This window comes from Ceratotherium simum, chromosome 13 (genome assembly GCF_057802395.1).
Source record: "Ceratotherium simum simum isolate JZ-2026a chromosome 13, ASM5780239v1, whole genome shotgun sequence".
Lineage (NCBI taxonomy): Eukaryota > Metazoa > Chordata > Mammalia > Perissodactyla > Rhinocerotidae > Ceratotherium > Ceratotherium simum.
This window is the reverse complement of record NC_141912.1, coordinates 40615143-40634571: the sequence shown is the minus strand read 5'-3', so window position 1 is coordinate 40634571 and position 19429 is coordinate 40615143. Positions and strand designations below refer to the sequence as shown.

Sequence of the window (19429 nt, the reverse complement as noted above, 5' to 3'; positions counted from 1 at the left end):
GGCTATAGGTCAATAGAGCGGCCAAACATGGCTGTACTCATGTCAAGACAGTTGGTAACTTAACTAACAGCTGCATGTAATAGCAACCCAACTTACAGCAGCTTAACCACATAGTCCGTCCCTTTCCCCCCACCGCCCGACAAACACAGTGAGGATTCTGGATTCAGGTAGCCAAGGCTGCTGTGGAAGCTTAGGATGCAATCAGGGCTTCCTTCTCTTGTTCTGCTCAGCCATTCTTAGCTGGTGGCTTCAGTCCTCATGCAAAATGACTGCCCTGCCTTCAGCATCACATCCACCTTCCTGGAAGGAAAAAGGCAGGAGCTGGTAGCCCCTTTAACAGTATTCCCCAGAAGCCCCATCCATTGACTTTCACTTACTTATCACTGACCAGAATTATGTCACATGGCCAGCCCTGGCTACAAGGGAGCCTGGGGAAGTCTAGTATTCTTAAATAATTCCCTGAACAACATCAGAGCCTAATAGTTAGGGAGAAGGGGAGGACAGATCCCACATAGGCAACTTGTACTATGAACCACAATTAGTTATTTAGGGGAAAAACCCATGTAGATCCTCATTTCCTTCCCTGCACCTGTATCCTAAAATAGTAGAAGAAAATATATTATCATTAATATTAAAAGATATAATAACATGCAAACATTTATAATTTTACCACAAATCTGCAAAATATGCATAGGAAAATTGTTTTAAAGGAAATATATCAATATATTGTCATTGTCCCTGTGATGAAACTTTTTTTTTTAATTCTTTATATTTTTAAAATTTTTCAAACTTTTTCACAAGAAGCATATATTACAATAATAAACTTTATTTTAAAATGAAATTAAATAAAAGTAAATATGCTCAGAAATTGTAAAATGCAATAGCATAAACTTAAAGGTGTATAAAGCTACTTAGCTGGTAGAGGAAATGCTATGGTTTTCCAAAATTACAAATCCATTGCCTCTAGATCTATCTATTCCTTCAGTTTCCTCAAATGTGGAAAATTTAAGCCCATATAATTTGTGATACTATGATTAAAAAATCTGAATGAGAAAGTAAGTATTAATACAAATGGGATGAAAAATATTTTCTTTGAATAAAAAGTTGGTAGCTCTGAAGAAGATAAATTGTAGTGTATGGCTCTATAATTACCGTGTGGAATTAGGCCAAACAAGACATTTCATTAAATGATGGATTGTTTGTGAGCCTGGAGCACCAGAAGGAATATGATATGGCTGAATGTAATTGGAAATTAGCAAAGGATACTAGTGTAAGAGGGAGGATAGCAAGCATAGTTTTTGATGTTTAAAATAATTCACTTTTGGGAAATTATGCAAGTTGTAATTGCCTGTAGGCAATAGCTAAGTGTATAAGCCATAGTCACATACATTATATTTTGGAGCCATTTGTGTATTGTTGGTTGCAAAGTGATATCATTTAGGGCTGGGAAAAGTTTGGTTAGATTAATATAATACAAGAAAGTGATAGTTCAAGTTATTAGTAATCTAAAATTTTATCATATTTGGATATAATTTTGAAAAAAAGAAAAAGAAATGAAAGAATGTTTCATATATATGCTGAATCTTAGTGCAATAATTAAACGGCAGTAACCAAGAAATGAATAAACCATCTGTGAGAAAAGTGTTGGTTCTCCTACACATTAATTTTATCTAGTATGGTTCTGTCTTGGCCTATCATGGATAATTCTCATTTTGTTTTTGCTTTTCCGTAGCAGTGGCCAACAGCTTCCAGGTCTGCATTGAGTTCTTTTGATGATGTTTATTTTCATAGCATATGGAAGCATAAGCCCAGTAAGAAGGAAAAGCCTCTTGAAAGTATGAAAATGTGTCCACATTGACACCAGCCATCCTTGAGTCTTAGGATTAATTGCCTTGCTCATTTCAATTTTACTTCTTTTAGTACAGGGAATAAATCATGTACAGGTTGCCAGCACCTCTGAAATGGCAGACTTGTGGTAGTAGAATGACCTTAAGGTGTTGGCTAAGTTCTTTGGGAAATCAAATGGATCAGAGTTCAAGTCTAATAATATTATAATTTAGCAACATAGGTAAATTAGAAATAATAATGATAATATTTAGGAGAGGATATTTATCAATTGAAATGAAAGAAATTAATGTGGATAACAAAAGAACTCATCACAACAATCACTCAGAATATTTTGCAGCTTTGAATTTGGACTTGTTCTTTTTCTGATGAAGTATTTCATTTATTGGTATATCATATTTCTCTTTTTTTTTTTCTTTTGATGAGGAAGATTAGCCCTGAGCTAACATCTGTTGCCAATCCGCCTCTTTTTTGCTGAGGAAGATTGGCCCTGGGCTAACATCTGTGCCCATCTTCCTCTACTTTATAAGGGATGCCGCCACAGCATGGCTTGATAGGTGGTGCGTAGGTCAGCTCCTGGGATCTGAACCCATGAACCCTGGGCCGCCGAAGCGGAGCACGTGAACTTAACCACTGCGCTACCAGGCCAGCCCTAATCTCATATCTCTCTTTTTAAAAAATTAAAACCTAGTGTTTTGTTTCAGACAATTTTTTTACAGCAGTTTTAGGTTCACTACAAAATTGAGGGGAGGGTCCAGTTTTCTCTTCTTGTAGAATTTTTGTCTGATTTTGGTATTAGAGTAATGCTGGCCTCATGGAATGAGTTAGAAAGTGCTTCTATCCTCTGAAAGAGATTGTAGAGAATTGGTATAATTTCTTCCTTAAAAATTTGCTAGAGAATCTGGTGTTTTTAGTAGGTTAAATTAAATAACTTAGTTTCTAAAATGTCATGTGATTGGCTATATTCTTCATTATCAGTAAAAAGATATGATGTTAGATAAAACTCTAAAGAAAAGATATATTTTTTAAGCTGCTAGAGTTTTCAGAATATCTCAATAGTGATTAATTAGAAAAAATATCCATTACCTTTAGCCCATTCTGTCTAGGTTAAGACCAACACAAAAATGTATTGCAAGTTCATAAAACTTTCTCAAGTGATGTTTCAATTATTTATATTTTATAACAGAGGAAATCTTTTAGATTTTTAATCAATCTAAAGAAAATTTACCTTTGAAATTGTTTACATCCAGGAAGGAGGGTTCCCCTTATATACTTTTCCTAAAAATTTACATCTTCCCTTCTCTCTAAATCTTCACCATAGAGAGCTCTGAGAATGTGTGTTGCGGTGGGGAAAAAAAAAAGTAGTTGCAAACCACTGAACCAGAGAATATTCTCTTTATTGAAATGAATAGTGGGACTGTGTTTACAACATGGGAAACATATCCAGTTATTTAGAAGAGTCTGGTTGACTCCCTCCTGTTTTCATGAGGCCTGCCTGCTATTGGTATTGCTCTGTCAAGGTAACTAGACAGGGCTACCTCCGGTCTGTATCGCACCTTCGCATGAATTATTAAAAGGCACCCCTGCCATCTGTTGGAAAATTGTTGTAATATGATGGTTTTGTTAGAAGACACTTTACTGCTCTCTGATACACATTTGTCATAATAAATATGCAAACTCATGCTGTGAATTGCACCCCCCTTTAACATGGTGCCAATGTGCAGTGCATGGCCTGCATAATCACATGGGGGCACCTACGAGTAGAAAAAAAATAGAAATAACCATAGCAACACTTGTCTATAACATGAAAATGAGAAATCAAATTCATTGTAGTAACTCCTAGAAAGTTCCTGTTCAGGAAGTTGGTGGTGTTGGAATACTGGGGAGGTAGGGTGTGGGTTGGGGATGGTTCTTTCATTGATGGCTTCCATTATTGAGAACAAGAGCTTGGCTATTGCTTTTTATATGTCTTCCAGTCAGTTAGAAAGAGCTTACAAATTCCAACTACTTAGCCAAATGGAAAAGATTCTCTGTTTACAGAGAAAACACAAAGCTTGCTTCTTCCCCATCATTAAGCAGGCCGAGTATACTTAGCAGAACTTTTCCATTTAGGTGTCCAAGTTAAGGCTATCAGTGACTTTTTGCTTGAAATCTAAACATTTTAGAAACATTTTGTAGGGAAAACTATTCACAGGCCCTTTCAAAAAGAATCAAATAAATAGTTTGGGGGGTTTCCATCTTGGAATTAGGATGTTTATTTAAGAAACTCTAATAAAGCCCTCTTTCAAGCCCATGAAAATTATAGTCTGAATTGAGTGGCGGACTAAGGATTCAGGAAATAGCTGTTGATTTGTGAGAGAGAGAGAGGGAAAGAAAGTGCCAGAGAAGGAAGCAACTTGATGAGAAACTTTTCCTCCAAGTTTGAAAAAGGGTTTCACCAACAGCGGAGTTTAAAACATTCTCATCTCCAGATCAGCCACTGGGCAAGGGGTAGCACCCAGGGTATGGCTCAGGCTGGGCTTCTCCAAGCAAAGGCATGCGAGTGGGTGGGGCTGACACATTGACTGCAAAGCATAGTGCAAAAGGAATTTTCAATGAAAGCAGGCAGGACAATAAGGGGAAGTCCAAAGCCTCATGCCCAAGAGATTGGGCAGAAACCAGGAAAGAATCTGAGGAGAACAGGCAAGGGAGATCCTGATTGGAGAGAGACAGTTGCACCACGGAAGATTCCAAAAGGATGCCAGGGATGGAACTTTTTATAGGGTGCCCACAGAGGAGCCCTAAGCAGGAAGAGAGTTATGAAAGAAGCCAAACTAATTTGGACACCAACCTGCCTTTTTGTTTACTTTGCAAAACTTCCATGGGCAAGAAATCAGAAAATAGTGGGGGAAACATAATATCAGAAAAGAGTCAGAAAAATGCCTAGTGATGGGTTACAAAAGACGGCTGGAAGTTCTGCACAGAAAAACCGAGGGCATGTGCAAATCGTATTTTGATCATAGTGACAAAGGTGGACAAGCACCTGGAAGGAAATGTAGAAGTATAATAGTTCTGAAGTAGCCACACTGGAGATCAAAAGCTCTGAAGGATTTAGAGGGAAACAGCAGCTTAGCCAAATGCCACCGATGACATTTCCCACTTTCTACCTTATGCTTCTAATTATTCTATGTAACTATAATGCTAAATCAGTGGCTCATTTAGGTTGTCTAATAATAAACACTCTTAGAATTCCATACTTGCTTGTTTTCTCCATTTTTTATTTCAGTGAAATAATGGTGAGAGATATACATATGAAGTCTCCTTACCATCACTTAGAGTTTTTGGTTCAATAATGACGTAAACCCTATGGATGTACAGGTAGATTTATAATCCCCAGTTGAGCTTTAGTTATTGTGGTTAATGGGTGGCTTAGTTTACCCATCAGCTGCATGGGCAAGGAGGTAGAAAAGAAACTCCCCATGAAGGACAGGCTTTTTAAAATTCACAGTGACCTTGCCTATTAGTAGATGTGGCTCAAGAGTGACTTCAGCTACAACCAAGGTGATGAGTAGCTTTCCCCTTTGGGCATGGGGTGGAGCTGGGTAGAAAGCAAAGATAAAGAAACCAGAAACCTCCTCCCCTTATGTCTACCTGGAAGGTTATTAAAGATGAAGTCAGTGGCCCTCAACCTTGGCTGCACACTAGAACCGCCTGGAGCTGAAACAAATTCTGATACCCAGACCACACCCCAGAACAATCAAATCAGAATCTCTTAGGATGGGGCCAGGCGCCAGCGTTTGGTTTTGTGGGTTCCGCAGGTTGTTCCTGTGTGCCGCCAGGGAAGAGCAAGTGGACAAAACGAAACGACGCAGGTGCCTGGCGTAGTTTTGGTGCCCAATGAGTGTGAGCATCCTGCTCTCTCAGTCGTTTCCTGCTACCCGACTCCTCTCTTTTCTGAACTTGCACAGGATATATAGTATCTGACTTGGTCTTACGACCAAGTGACATTGGTGACTTTTTCACAGGTGACTTTGCCTCAGACGTGGAGAATTTGTTTTTATCTTCACAGTGAAAACGACAGAACTCTCTCCTTTTCCCACTTTTAATGTACTGTCTCATCACGTATTTCTTGCTTTTATCTTCCTTCCAACATTACCTAACTTCTTTCACCTGTAAGCCCCAGAATCTGTGGATTTAGGAAGAATTCCGACTTCTATGTCCCTAGGGATTGAATATAGTCACGCATTCTCGAGCACTTCAGAAGGATCAGGGTAGAAATAAAGTTTAAGGAATAAAGGGGGTTCCTAAAAATAAAACACAATTTATCCATTTCCATTAAAAATGCCTTCATATTTTCCAAGCATTTTTGAACTCTTAAGCATTTTTAATAAGCTCACTTATGAGTCTTGTTTAAAAATAAATAAAATACACTTGGTTTCATTAAAGGAAGAGATCCTTTTCCATCTTAGTATTGTTGAAGAGACAAAAAGAGTCCAAAACTTGGCAACGGAGTACATTATTAGTGACATATTGGTCACAGATGTGCTGGTAGAGCTACATTTTCTTCCCGCAATTAGTATTTTAAGTGCCCACAAATTACATATGAAAGTCCAGATAACCTCCTTACAAAAGGGAAAGATGAAAAATTATGGTATTTGCAAAGTCTTCACTTTTGATATATTCTAAATGTGTTTTTATAAATAGGCAAGTGACCCATGTCCATTTGCTAGTTACAGTTTGAAAGAAGAAGCAGTGCTAGATGATGCCAACCTTTACTTACTCTCATTAGTGCCAAATGTTTTAAACAAGTGCAGACACCTGGAGATACTCTTTGGCAATACTCGTGAATTATAAGATTCCCTTTCCTTCACAATTCTTAAGAAAGTCAGGAAGGCAAAACTCAAGAGGCAGAAGGGTGTTCTCTCTAATAACTTTATCCCTGGAATCTGTAGGCCTTTGAAGCAGAGTGTGAGGAGTTTGGCCAAATCGTGTTCAGTTACAGAAAGTCCTAAAAGGGCTTTAAGGAGAGTATTGACAAGCCAACTCTGGAAACAGGGTTAGGACTCACCTGGGAGGAAATGGTGTTGGCACCAGTATGCCCATTAAGGCAGATGTAATAGGTGAACATAATTCCAGACCGAAGGCTCTGATTTTAAGGATGTAATGGGAAGGAAAGGTATTTTGTAAAAGAAAAAGGATCAAGAAACACATTTGATGGTCATAAAAATAATAATGACAAGCTAAAACTTTATTATAGACTTGAGAATTTTTTTACTCACCTTGGTACTGAAAACTAGACAAGGGAATAACTCCTCGAGGGATGACAGATGCCTCGATTTTCATCATGTTTAAATTGATGAGCTAACCAGTTTGAAATGTCGTATAAATTGAAAGTGATATGAAATTGAACAAAAGGGAAAAAGCAGAAGGAGAAGAATTAGTGCATCACACATGTAAGAAACTGAATTATGACACAGAAAAAAACGGTATGGCCAAGTTTCCTGATATAAAAGTAGAAGGTTATATATTTGCATTTTTAATTCAGTAAGAGTATGCGTTTTAAGATGATTTAGTGATCTGATGATTACAAAGACAGATGGCTTTAAGCAGGAGCTTGTAATATACCTTTCAGCCACAAAGCTATTGGATAGGGCTGTCAAGGGAATGTCCGTGTTTGATGCTAATCCAGTACTGTCTGGTGTTTTGTGTATTATTTGATTTTATAAGTTCAAGACGTCATACTGTACAGATTTTGAAAAATAAACATGTAAGAAAGACTTCAAGTTCTTTTCATTCTCAAAGTCCCTTGTTTTTGTTGCTTCCCATTTCCCTAGGAAAGTGACAATATTAGAGGACCCCGATCAGAACATTCACCTGAAAAACCTGTCTCTTCATCAGGCAACCACCGAGGAAGAAGCTCTGAATCTGCTTTTCTTAGGAGACACCAACAGAATGATTGCAGAGGTAATAAACTTCTCTGCAAGCTGTTTTTCCATATTGTAAGATATAATAGAATTTTTAGGGCAGCAACGACCTAAAAAATAATCTCCTCCCCGCTTCATGTTACAGAGAAGAAAACCTAGATCCAGAGAATTGAGGAGACTTTCCCAAGGTCATCTAGCTAGTTAATGAGCAGGGACTGAAATCTAGATTCCTTTAATTTTTATAGTTTTCAATTTTATACAAATTGGTTTGCAGCTAATCAATTGACAACTCCTCAAACATCTTAATTATAGGAATTTTTGCATAATTTTTGAAATTTAAAAATATGCAGTTCATTCTTCCTAACTTAAATCCATATATTGGCATATGTTTCCATATCCATATATTTTCACATATTTAGTGAATTAATATTTAGAAAGCATTTAGAACAACGCAGGCAACATACGAAGTGCTCTGTGCATTTGCAGCTACTGTTGGCAGATCTGGGGACAATGCCATGGTGTGTAGTATAATTATGTCTCAGTGCAATATTTGGGATATACTTATACTAAAAACTATTTGTTGTTAATCTGACATTCAAACCTAACTGGGGGCTGGTATTTTACCTGGGAACCCTAGGCAAGGGCCAGGATTGACCCAGCTTGGTCAGGGGCCCTAACCTCAACCAGTTACTGATTGGAGATGGAGGGTCACAAAGTTCTCACCCAACGACGCTGCAGTGAAAGGAATGGAGTAGTGGTGGTGGTGGTGGTGTGGGAACAGTTCCCCAAAGGAACAGCACACTGTTATCACTGCCACTTGCCTTTTTAAACCATGCTCCCAGAGTCCTGTATTTTATTTTGTCTCTGATAACAAATAGTAGGTGAGGATAGTAAACTGGGAGGGCTAGTAATCTGAGAAAGTCTCCATCAAGTGACCGTTTTTCTGCCCCTTTTCCACCCTCTGGAATGCACCACCTTACATATAAGATAGATGAATTAAAACCAAGTTCAGATAGTGAGAGCATGATGTTGACATCTGTTATTTTGTTGGGCCTTTAGTTTTGTTGTTGTTTTTTTACTAGTTCTGCATCAATACTTTTCAATAGACTAACTTACATAGGTTGAGCTTATGTGCCACATTAGCTATAGTATATGTCCCGTATATAATATGGATTTGAGGACCCTTAAATTATTATTTTCATTTAAAGAAAGGTTTACATAGTTTTCAATTTCAGAATATCTTGTTTTGCTTTACAATGTTTTGCATTTGTGTTTTGCTTCAACATTTTGCCAGTGTGGTCATCCATGATGCTCTTATTTGTCACAATAATTAAAGATTAAGGAATAAAGGCAGATTAAGAATCAGGGAGTATAATGATGAAGGATTAGCAGCCCCCACTAAAAATCCTCCTCCTTCATATACAGTTTAATAAACAGCAAACCAAGAGATACAGAATATAGATGGGTCCTGCCCACCACTGGAATATGAAAAAGATAAAAGGTAGGTCCACAAATGCTATTGGAAAACAAGTGGAGAACCCTGTTCCTGCCTCAGTGCTATCCTTCCTCCAGAGGGGACTCATCCCCAGAAAAGTCTAGGCCTTGTCCTCACAATTACATTCCCTCATCTTGAATGGGTTATGGGGGGCTCCTTGCCCTGGTTCACCATCATTTCTATCAGCTTAAAAGCTTGGCCATTTGCTATTTCAAAGTTATGCATTAACTTTAGCTATACTGCATCTTTTCAAACTATTGTTTGTAAAGTTTTGAGGACCTTAAACTTCCTTTGAGCAAGCTTATGTGTCATGTTCTACCACCTTACAAAATTCCAACAGTCTTTTCCCATTACTGACTGATGAGTATCTAATAATAGTACCATAAACAGCTGAATCCTGAAGAAGTCCATGTCTAATAATACTGGTTGTGGGTTATTTAATTTCTTTCTTTATTCCTGGGTGAAGCCTGGTTTCTTTTAAAGCAAATCTAATAGGTTTTGGATGTTTCTGTGCTTTATTTTTTCTTTGGTCATAATAGCTACCGTGTTATATCAAGAACCTACTGGATAGACTTGGCATTGTTGTAGACGCTTTATATATGTAGATATTATTTCTGATTCTTATTTTATAGAAGGAAACTGAGGCTCAAAGAGTTAGACTACTTGTCCAAGGTCACACAACTAGTAGATGGCAGAGCCAAGTCTGACTGATTCAGGGCTTATGTTCTTTCCTTATACCACAATTCACGAGTACGATAATCAAATTGACATATGTCAAATCTTTCAAGTGAGGATACATTTCTGAATTATTTTAAAAGTATGGCAAGTATTTAGCACTTCAGTTTATCTCTTAAATTCATTGAAAGCAAATATATAAAAATATAAATGAAGAATTACTGTCAATCCCTGGAAATACTTTATTATTCAGAGTCTTTAAAAAAGCATGTTTTAGATTACAGCCTAGCTGTCAGAATGTAATTTGTCAGCACAGAATGAGCTTACCAGGATAAAAAGAACATACTAACCATTTTTTTAAAAAAATGAAGTTCCCAATTTCCCATTTACACAGAGAAATCCAGAAGTCGCCGTGGTAACCAGAAAACATTTGCAAAACAAAGTCTGAATATGTAGGACACCAAATGGGAGTGGTCTTTCCTTTCATGTTCTCTCCCCATAGCCAGCGTTTTAAGGAAAAGTTATTAGGAGTAGCTTCGTCCTCTTCTTATTTATTCAGAACTCTTAAATAATTTCTGTAATCCTACCAGTGTTTTAAGTAAAACTTGATTACGTCCTTAGGGCAGATTTTTTAAAAAGCTGAATTGCTGTGCCAAAGAGAATAAATATTGTCAAAGCTGAACTGTGTGTGACCCAGTCTCAAGGCCCACCAGTAGCAAGTATGACTTGATACTTTTTTGTCTTATCTTTGAAATATTTCTGTCAAATAATCAAATCTAATTGAATAAGACATTCTGCATTTGGTTGTCAGGCCCAGCATAGTCCCATTGCTGGGCCATTTGCAAAGCCCCAACCATGTTCTAGAGCACTCTGTCCCCAAGTATGGCCTGAGGGTAACTTTCATTAGAATACCCTGTGATAGTCAAAGGATACAGTTTCTCTGATCCCATTTCTGATCCCTGGATTCAGAATCTCTACAGTGGAGCCCAGGAATATGCATTTTAACATTTTAAAAGTGCTCAGGCTAAACTTGGGGGCAGTTAGGGTTTTACTATTAAGAAGCTGGTTGAAACCCCCTCCCAGAGAAGTACTGAGCAGGTCCATATCCTGGGTGGTATCCGTATCCATACCAACACCACAAAATCGGAAAGTTCTGCCAATTTGGGAGATGAGAAAATCTTGTTGTAATTTGCATTTTTTATTACCAAATTCTTTTATATCTTTATTTACCATTTGCATTTCTGGTTTTGTTTATGTCTTCTATTTGTTTTTCTCTTGAAGTGTTGGGGTAGGTCTAGTTGATTTGTTGAGTCTGCGAGGGCTGAGACTTGGTCTGGTTCACCTCTGCCACACCTAGAAACAGACCTGATAAATAGTAGGTGCTGAGTAAATAATTATTGAATGAATGAGCATTACAGATCATAACTTTTTGCCTTTGTCATATATTTAGCAAAAACAGTCCCCATTTTATAAATTTTGGTTTTTTTTTTTAATATAGTCAAATCAATCTTTTTATTTTATGGTTTCTGCTTTGGTTGCCATGCTTAGAAATGCAATAGCTCATGATGAATAATTCTACTTATTAGAAAGTGTTTTGTTGCTTTAAAGTGAAATTTGATGCCCAGTCGCCTCCACCCCATCATTCCCATTTGGCCTGGGATGGTCATCATCAGGTTGGAGTAGATCTTAGCAGAGGTTTCTGGAGCATGGGGTTTTTGCCTGAATCTTGAACTATTAACAAATTCAGGGTTCATTTGAATCCTCCCGCTAGAAGTAGCCTCCATTGTTGAGTGTCATTTAAATATTCATTTTAAGGAGTCATAATGTTGCTCAAAGTGAATCATTAATCTAACATGAGCCTTTTTTACAAGCCAATTTGGAGAAGAGAATAGTATCAGGGGTCCTTTCTACCAAAACTTCACAGTAGTGTCTGTTATGAATTAAATTGTGCCCCCTCCCCATTCTTATGTTGAAATCTTAACCCCAAGTACCTCAGAATTTGACCTTTGATAGAGAGGGTCTTTACAGAGGTAATCCGGTTAACATGAGGTCATTAGGGTGGGCCCTAATCCACTATGCTTGGTGTCCTTATAAAATGGGGAAATTTGGAGACAGACACATATACAGAGAATACAATGTGAACATGGAAACGGTCATCTACAAGCCAAGCAGAGAGGCCTGGAACAGATTCTTTTCTCACAGCCCTCACAAGGAAGAACCAACCCTGCCAACATCTCCATTTTGAACTTCTAGCCTTCAGAACTGTGAGACAGTAAATTTCTGTTGTTAAGCCACCCAGTTTGTTGTGCTTTGTTATGGCAGCCCTAGCAAGCTAATGCAGTGTCCAAAATTCATAGGGTATAATTTCTTATATGATTGGTGCCTGGTATAGCTCTTGACCTTGGTGAATTCAGGAGCAAGAATATGCTGTGTCTACCATACAACGTTTGCTATGAAACTGCTTGAAGGGGATCTTTGGTGAGAAAAGAACCCTCTGTGCCAACATTGGGAAGGTCCAGGGTTCCATTGGTAGGTGGCTTGCTTTCTTCCCACCTGGTTTCCTTTCCCGAGTGAACCATCAGGTGGATTCCTCCTGTCAGTGTTAATGTCCATTCCGTGGCTTCTTCACCATCACTACACATTCCTGCCAGGTAGTGATGAAGAGCATGAGCTTTGGAGATGACCTCCTGTTCTACTCCTGGCTCTACCCCTTGCCAGGTGTATGTCCTTGGGCAAGTCACTTAACCTGTCTGAACTGCACTTTCTAACCTGTACAATTGGCATAATAATACCTACCTTCTTACTAGGGTTCTAGTAAGAATTAAATTAAACGACATTTGGAAAGACCTTACAGTTCTCAGCTAGCAACTGTTTAAAGACAAGACTGTGGTCCTGTTCAACTCTATTTTCTCAGCACCTGGCAACTAGTTGACCAGTCATTAGTTAATTGTTTTGTTGAATTGATGGGGAGAGGAAAACCTGGTGATTTCAGGAGATAAGACCTGCAATCTCAGGCCCAGAACCAAAAGTAGTTTTATGTACCTTGTGCCTGTGGTGAGTACAGAGTACATCACAGATGACTTTGACATTTTGTAATTTAACTTGTGATACTCCAGACCTTTTGGAAGAGGTTACTTTCCATTAGCCTACCAACAGTGTTTATGGGATTTATAAATTATTTTCCCAGGAGCTATTAGAGGTCTTTCTACCTGATTCTTTGCTTGAAATAAAAAACATAGTAGATTTATCTGAGTTGTGCTGATGTGTTTTGTAAGCTCTCAGACTTTGGAGATTATCAAAATGTTGGAGTGAGTTGTGTGACCTTGTGGACATGCAAAGACAGTAGGGAGACAGTGGAGTTAGTAGGTTTGTGCCAGTTATTGGAACAACTGTCATGGGGCGTGTTGTCTAATAATGTGAGAGTAGCACAGGAAGGAAAGAACAGCTTTACTGTGTGATTGTGTTTGTTAACAACACTCTAAGCCTTGATCTCCTTGTGTGGTGTGTATGGGAAACAAGGATTCACCATTAAAGGGACACTGACTAACACATCCTCACAGATTTTTGTTTGAAAGATATATTAGTTGTATATAATTTAGCAAGTTTATTCCAAGATGTGTGAGCCTGGGAAGAGCAAAATACATTTTAGCCCAGCTCTTATTACAATAGCATTCTTTTATTATTAGGTCCCGTAGGCAGCTGGAAGCCTTAGCAAAAGATGTGTTGACAATTCTAACCTCATCTCTTATCTATTGTATATATATTACTAGGTATAGAAGGAAGGAAACTTAAATTTTGAGCACTTAATATATGCCAAGCATTTCTCTCTCTTATATTTGATATATTATAAATATACAATTTTTAAAAAATAGTGATTCTGTATTATAACAGTTTTCATTCTGCTCTCATCTCACCTGATTAGTGGTATTATATGAACCATGAGTTTTGAGTCTAAAACATTTATTAAAATAAGTGAAGTGGTATGATGCAGCCATTATTAGACTGTTAAAATGTACATACTCCATATACATAATTAGAGAAACGCAGTCTTTTTGGCTGTAAAAATTTAGCTCCAGCGTTTCTTCTGATCTTTAAAATTCTCATTTCTGATTAAACGTAGCAGAAGAAAGTAATTTTTACTCTACTCCCTCTTATTGAAATTTACCAGCAATAGCAACAAAAAATGAAAAATAGAGGGAAAAAAGCCATCTTCAGTGAAATAAGGAAATAGTCCTAACCTCAAACCAAGAGAAAATCTGCCAGATACTATGAAATTTGAATTATGGTGAAGGAGCGTGCTGATAGCCAACACATATATCCTCCAAACTCAGGCAGGATTCAGTTTCCCCTTAAAGAAAGGGTCACAATTCTCAAATGCAAATCCAATGATCTTTTGGTTAGGGTGATGAGATCTAAGAACATAGGCAAGTATGGGGGGGTAGGCAACATTATACAGATATTCATTCTACGCTATAGAAGGTAAGTCCAAAGAAGAAACCTTAAAGATAGGCTATTTTTATGGTCAGTGGTCTAGGCTCATTGCCAAGAAAGATGGCCTTTGGTTAGTGGGGTTCAGGGAGTTTTTGACTTAAGTGGTTTTAACCGTCCCAGACCTCTTAGTGTAGGAAATTGAGGAAAGCGTATGCTCTTCAGGGTAAGGACAAAACAGATGCAGAGTAAGGGTATTCAAGACACAAACTTAATTTGAATATTTCCTCACATGTCCCCCAGACTATTCTTTAGGAAAAAGATAGACATGTTCAAAGATAAAATTATCTGAAAGAACACAGCTGAAGACCTTCCATATATATGGAGTAGGGGTGTGGGGGCTAAGGAACATACATTTGAAGGCTGATTACATCAGGGAATAGAGTCAGTGTTCTTCATAATCTTATATATGTTACTTAAATGCAATTTTTGTTTTAAAAAAATAGCTCAAAAGTATAGGAGGCTCAAAGAAAAGATTACAAGACAAGAGAATAAGATAAAAGAAAACATGAAGTACTCAGAAAAGAAATGAAAGAGAAAAAGAAAGCCATTATAGAGATGAAAATGCCATTAGAAGCAAAAAAGAAGGAAGAAGAAGAGGAGAGGGAGAAGGAGGACAGGGAAAAAGAGGACGAAGAGAAAGGAGAGTAGGAGGAAGAGGAGAAAAGGAAGAAATGCGGCTGAAAAATAACTAAGGATATAAAAAATCATGAAAGAAAGTGACACCTGGAAAGAGAGACACAGGAGAACCCTAATTATAAATAATTATATATATATCTAATTATAAATAATTAGAAATCCTGAAGAAAAGAAAGGAACAAGGCAACAGAAAAAACATGGATAGAGAGAAAGAGAGAGAAAAAAGTTTCCTGAAATTTGGAATTACTTGAATCTGCTGATGAAAAGGACATGCTGTGTCCAAGAAGAAATTGAAAGAGCTCAACTCCAAGATAAAATCTCTTTAAGTTACTAATTTCCAAAGCTAAAGAAAGAGCTTTATGGACATCCTATCAGAAAATGCAAGCCAATTATAAGTAAAAATAAAATAAATTGTTCTCAGACTTTTCCATAGCAACATTCAGTGCCAAAAGCCAGTTGAACAAGTTCTGAAGCAAGAATGTTGTGCTCCAATAATTTTATACCCAGCCAAATTGTCAAATTGTCCTTGACAAACAAAAGCATCAGACAAGTATTTTTAAGCATGTGTGAATTCAGGGAGAAAATGAACCCAGGGATTCTTTTTAAAAATTGCTTGATAAGGAAGTCTCACCAACAGGTAAATCAAAATAAAGAACTCGGGAACTGAGAAGCATTACGAAAGGACTGATGAGAAACATTGAATTTATTTAAATGTAGACATAAAATTAAACAACTTTGTAAAGTACATATTATAAACCTCAAAAATATAAAAGTAATAATAGATATAACAAAAATTTGGACTTAGGAGAGGAGGTAGTGGTGTTACAATTAAGCTAATTTTCTTATATTTCAAAGCAAGAAATGAATAGATACTGTCAAGCACATAGTTAAAAAACATAATGACCAAGTCTCTTAGTGTTTTCCATGAGTTTTTCTTAATTTTAAAGAGGTACTTTTAGAAAAAAGAGATAAATCTCTTACCATGGAAAAACATTTATCTAAGCTCACCAATTCCTTCAGTTTTATTTGTTTCTTTTTTTTTCTATTAAATTTAAATAAAATTTTTTTGTTTGTTTATTGCAGTGACATTGGTTTATAACATAGTATAAATTTCAGGAGTACATCATTATACTTCTATTTCTGCATGGATTACATCATGTTCTCATGTTCACCACCCAAATACTAATTATAGTCCATCACCACATGCATGTTTAATTTAATAATTTTCAATTAACAATATTAGGTGTGGTATGCTTTTGTTTTGGTAAAAGTACTTCTATTCTGCTCTTCTGTTTGTTTATATGTATAAAGAAATGTTTAAAAAAATTTTATCAAACATTTACATTGTTATTTTTGATTGGGAGATTTTCACATTCGTCTTTGCTCCTTTTCGTGTTGTTTGGATTTTAAAAATAATGAGTATATGGGCCAGCCTGGTGGCGCAAGTGGTTAAGTGTGCGCACTCTGCTGCGGCAGCCTGGGGTTCGCCAGTTTGGATCCCGGGCACGCACTGATGCACCGCTTGGCAGGCCATGCTGTGGCAGCGTCCCATATAAAGTGGAGGAAGATGGGCATGGATGTTAGCCCACAGCCAGTCTTCCTCAGCAAAAAGAGGAGGATTGGCAGATGTTAGCTCAGGGCCGATCTTCCTCACAAAACAAAAGAAAATAATGAGTATAGTAGAGATTACCAGTGCTCACCAAAACTTCTAGTTTATTCCTTCCAGCACATACTGCCTTGAAGTTAAGAGAGTTCATGTGACTTGCTCTAGTCAATGAAGTGTGAGTGAAAGTGACATGTTACTTTTGGGTTGAAGCCTTTAAGAACTAGTATGAAGTTCTCCTTAATCTCCTCCCCTCTTGTGGCAAACCCTGAATCTTTATGTTGAGATGATGGCCTTACAAGATGGCGGCACCTCCACCAGTCTTGCTGGTGTCAAGTATATGGAGCAGAGCCATCATTAAGCCATATTGGACAAATAATGTCAGCAAGAAAGAAACCTTTGTGATTTTAAGCCTCTGAGATTACGGTGCTATTTGTTAATTTGCTACCACAGTATAACTTGGTCTGTCTTGATGAATATGTGTCATTTTTATAAAGTAACAACTCATTATTCCTTCATAAAATTCAAATGTAGCATGGCTTTTTTAGTAAGAAGACAATATTTATGTTAGTGCTGTATATTTCATCTATTTTTCAAATGGGTGAATTCAGGGAGAAAGTGAACAGAGGAAAATCAATGCAGGTAGTTTTGTGTCATGGGTGATGGAAGAATCTGACAAGCCAAACAGGAGTTGGTGATGCATCTCAGGGATTATCAACAACAGGAAGCTACTACAATCTGTGGGCAGGTCTCAGCTAGTAGGAGACACTGGCAGGGGACTGGAGGGCATGAGGAAGGGAGAAACCAGAGTATTTCTCCCCCTTCCTGTCTTCCCAGTTGGATGCCAGCTAAAAGGAGTCTTGGGAAGATGCTGCCTTTAGGACTCAGCATCTCTGTTATGGCAAGCAAACTAGAGGAAAGGGAAGGAATGGATCAGAGAGCAAAGAGGCCTAGGATTAGCCACTGAGTAAAACCATTTCTATAATAAACTGAGATAATAACTCAGATAGATTGCTTTTGGCTTATCTTACAAATGGGAATACACTTGGGGAAAACTGGGCGGGAAGTCAATTTGTGGTTGTAGTTTTAAGCACAGAAGCTATTCTTCTAGCATTCCTTGCTGATAAATATTTTCATTTTTTGGCAGGCTAACTTTTGTATCTATTCCTTGTATTGGTTTCAAGCTAGGAGGGAAGAGACAACGGTCTTATCAGCCACCAAAACCTTCAACAAGTAATTTGATCATATTTTGGGTTTGCCATTTGGAGTCTTGCCAATTCTAACAGCAAGAGATCTTCATGGCCGTAGAGAGAACTGTGGAATCTTCAAAATGTGGACAAAATATTATTGGACTATAAAATGGAGTGAAATAATATACCTAGTACTAGACATCTGTGCTTGCAGAGTTCTGCCTTCAGCATCTCTGCTGTGAGTGTCATTGCCCTCAAATCCCTGTCTGTTACTGATCTTGATATCTGAACTCAAACATTGCATTGAGGACTATCACAGCTTGACCGGATACATTTCTTTCCTAAGAATAAAATTATACAAAACTATATATGAGTTCTACTTGGTGTGTTGTCACTACGTGTTCCTAGTTGTCTATACACAGGATAGTAAAAGGTATTTTCAGCTTACCTATAATCTTGAGGTATGTAGTACGTATAAAAAAGATTTTCCCTACAGACAGTTTAAACGAACTGCTATAAACTCTTGAGAAGATCTTTAGACTTTTTAACCCCATAATATTATTGTTCCAGTTGCGTGTGTGGTCAGACTTGGAAATTGTTAAGCCAGACTGCATTTTAAAAGGAAGAGAAAAGAGAAAAAAGTTAAACTCAATTTAAAGGATGAAAAATGGATATGCTAGACAACAGGGCTGAGTTACTTCTTCCCGTTGAGGACTAAATTTAGCTATAATTCTTCTTGTAGTCGAGGGGAAAAAAAAGGGTGGGGAACAATTGGGGTTATATAGTTTCCATTGTTCAGAGCAAACCTGTACTCTGGTGATAATATGATGATCTCCAGGTCCAGGATGATAAACAGGGATGATAATCGAACATCGCAATGATAAAGACATAAGGAAAATTCCTTCTCAATTTGCCACATGTGCCGATTTTTGCATACTTAGATTTTTATATAAATGTGTTTGACTTTGATTTGCCAAATCCTGGAGAAATGACCCAGAAGGAAGCAATCTTCTGAATCCTGACATCCAACAGAAGAAGAGCCATCACTAATTCTGACGTTCAGTTTTCCTAAAATTATTAGGTCAGCTAATAGATCTTTGAGGACGTGCAAATCAAAAATCCATCAAATTGACTCCAGATTTGTTACGAGGGATATATAATAAAACATAATAGCTATTCTTATCAGAAAGGTGAATCATAATTCCTGGAACATTCTTATTATGTGTTCCAGATTGCTCCAAAGCCTACTTTTAAATTTTAAACAAAATTGGTGTGCCTAGTCCATTTTTCTCTTTTACAAAACTACTTCGACGATATGCAGGATCTAGAAATCCTGCAACTAGAGAAAATGATTTTGATTACTTTTCTTTTTTGGGGGGCGCGGGTTGCGGGGAGGAGGATCAGCCCTGTGCTAACATCTGCCAATCCTTCTCTTTTTTTTGCTGAGGAAGACTGGCCCTGGGCTAACATCCGTGGCCATCTTCCTCCACTTTGTATGGGACACTGCCACAGCATGGCTTGCCAAGCGGTGCGTCGGTGCACGCCTGGGATCTGCACCGGCAAACCCCGGGCGGCCGGCGGAGCGCGCACA

The 19429-nt window shown here is 37.6% G+C and overlaps 1 protein-coding gene across 1 annotated transcript in view; it reads left to right on the top strand.

Annotated features, from left to right (window-relative positions):
• Window positions 1-19429, top strand: part of KIF6 (kinesin family member 6) — a 376398-nt gene that overhangs the window by 115059 nt on the left and 241910 nt on the right. The window contains 1 exon segment of the mRNA XM_014782562.2: window positions 7659-7788. Within this exon segment, the coding sequence (XP_014638048.2) occupies window positions 7659-7788 (130 nt within the window).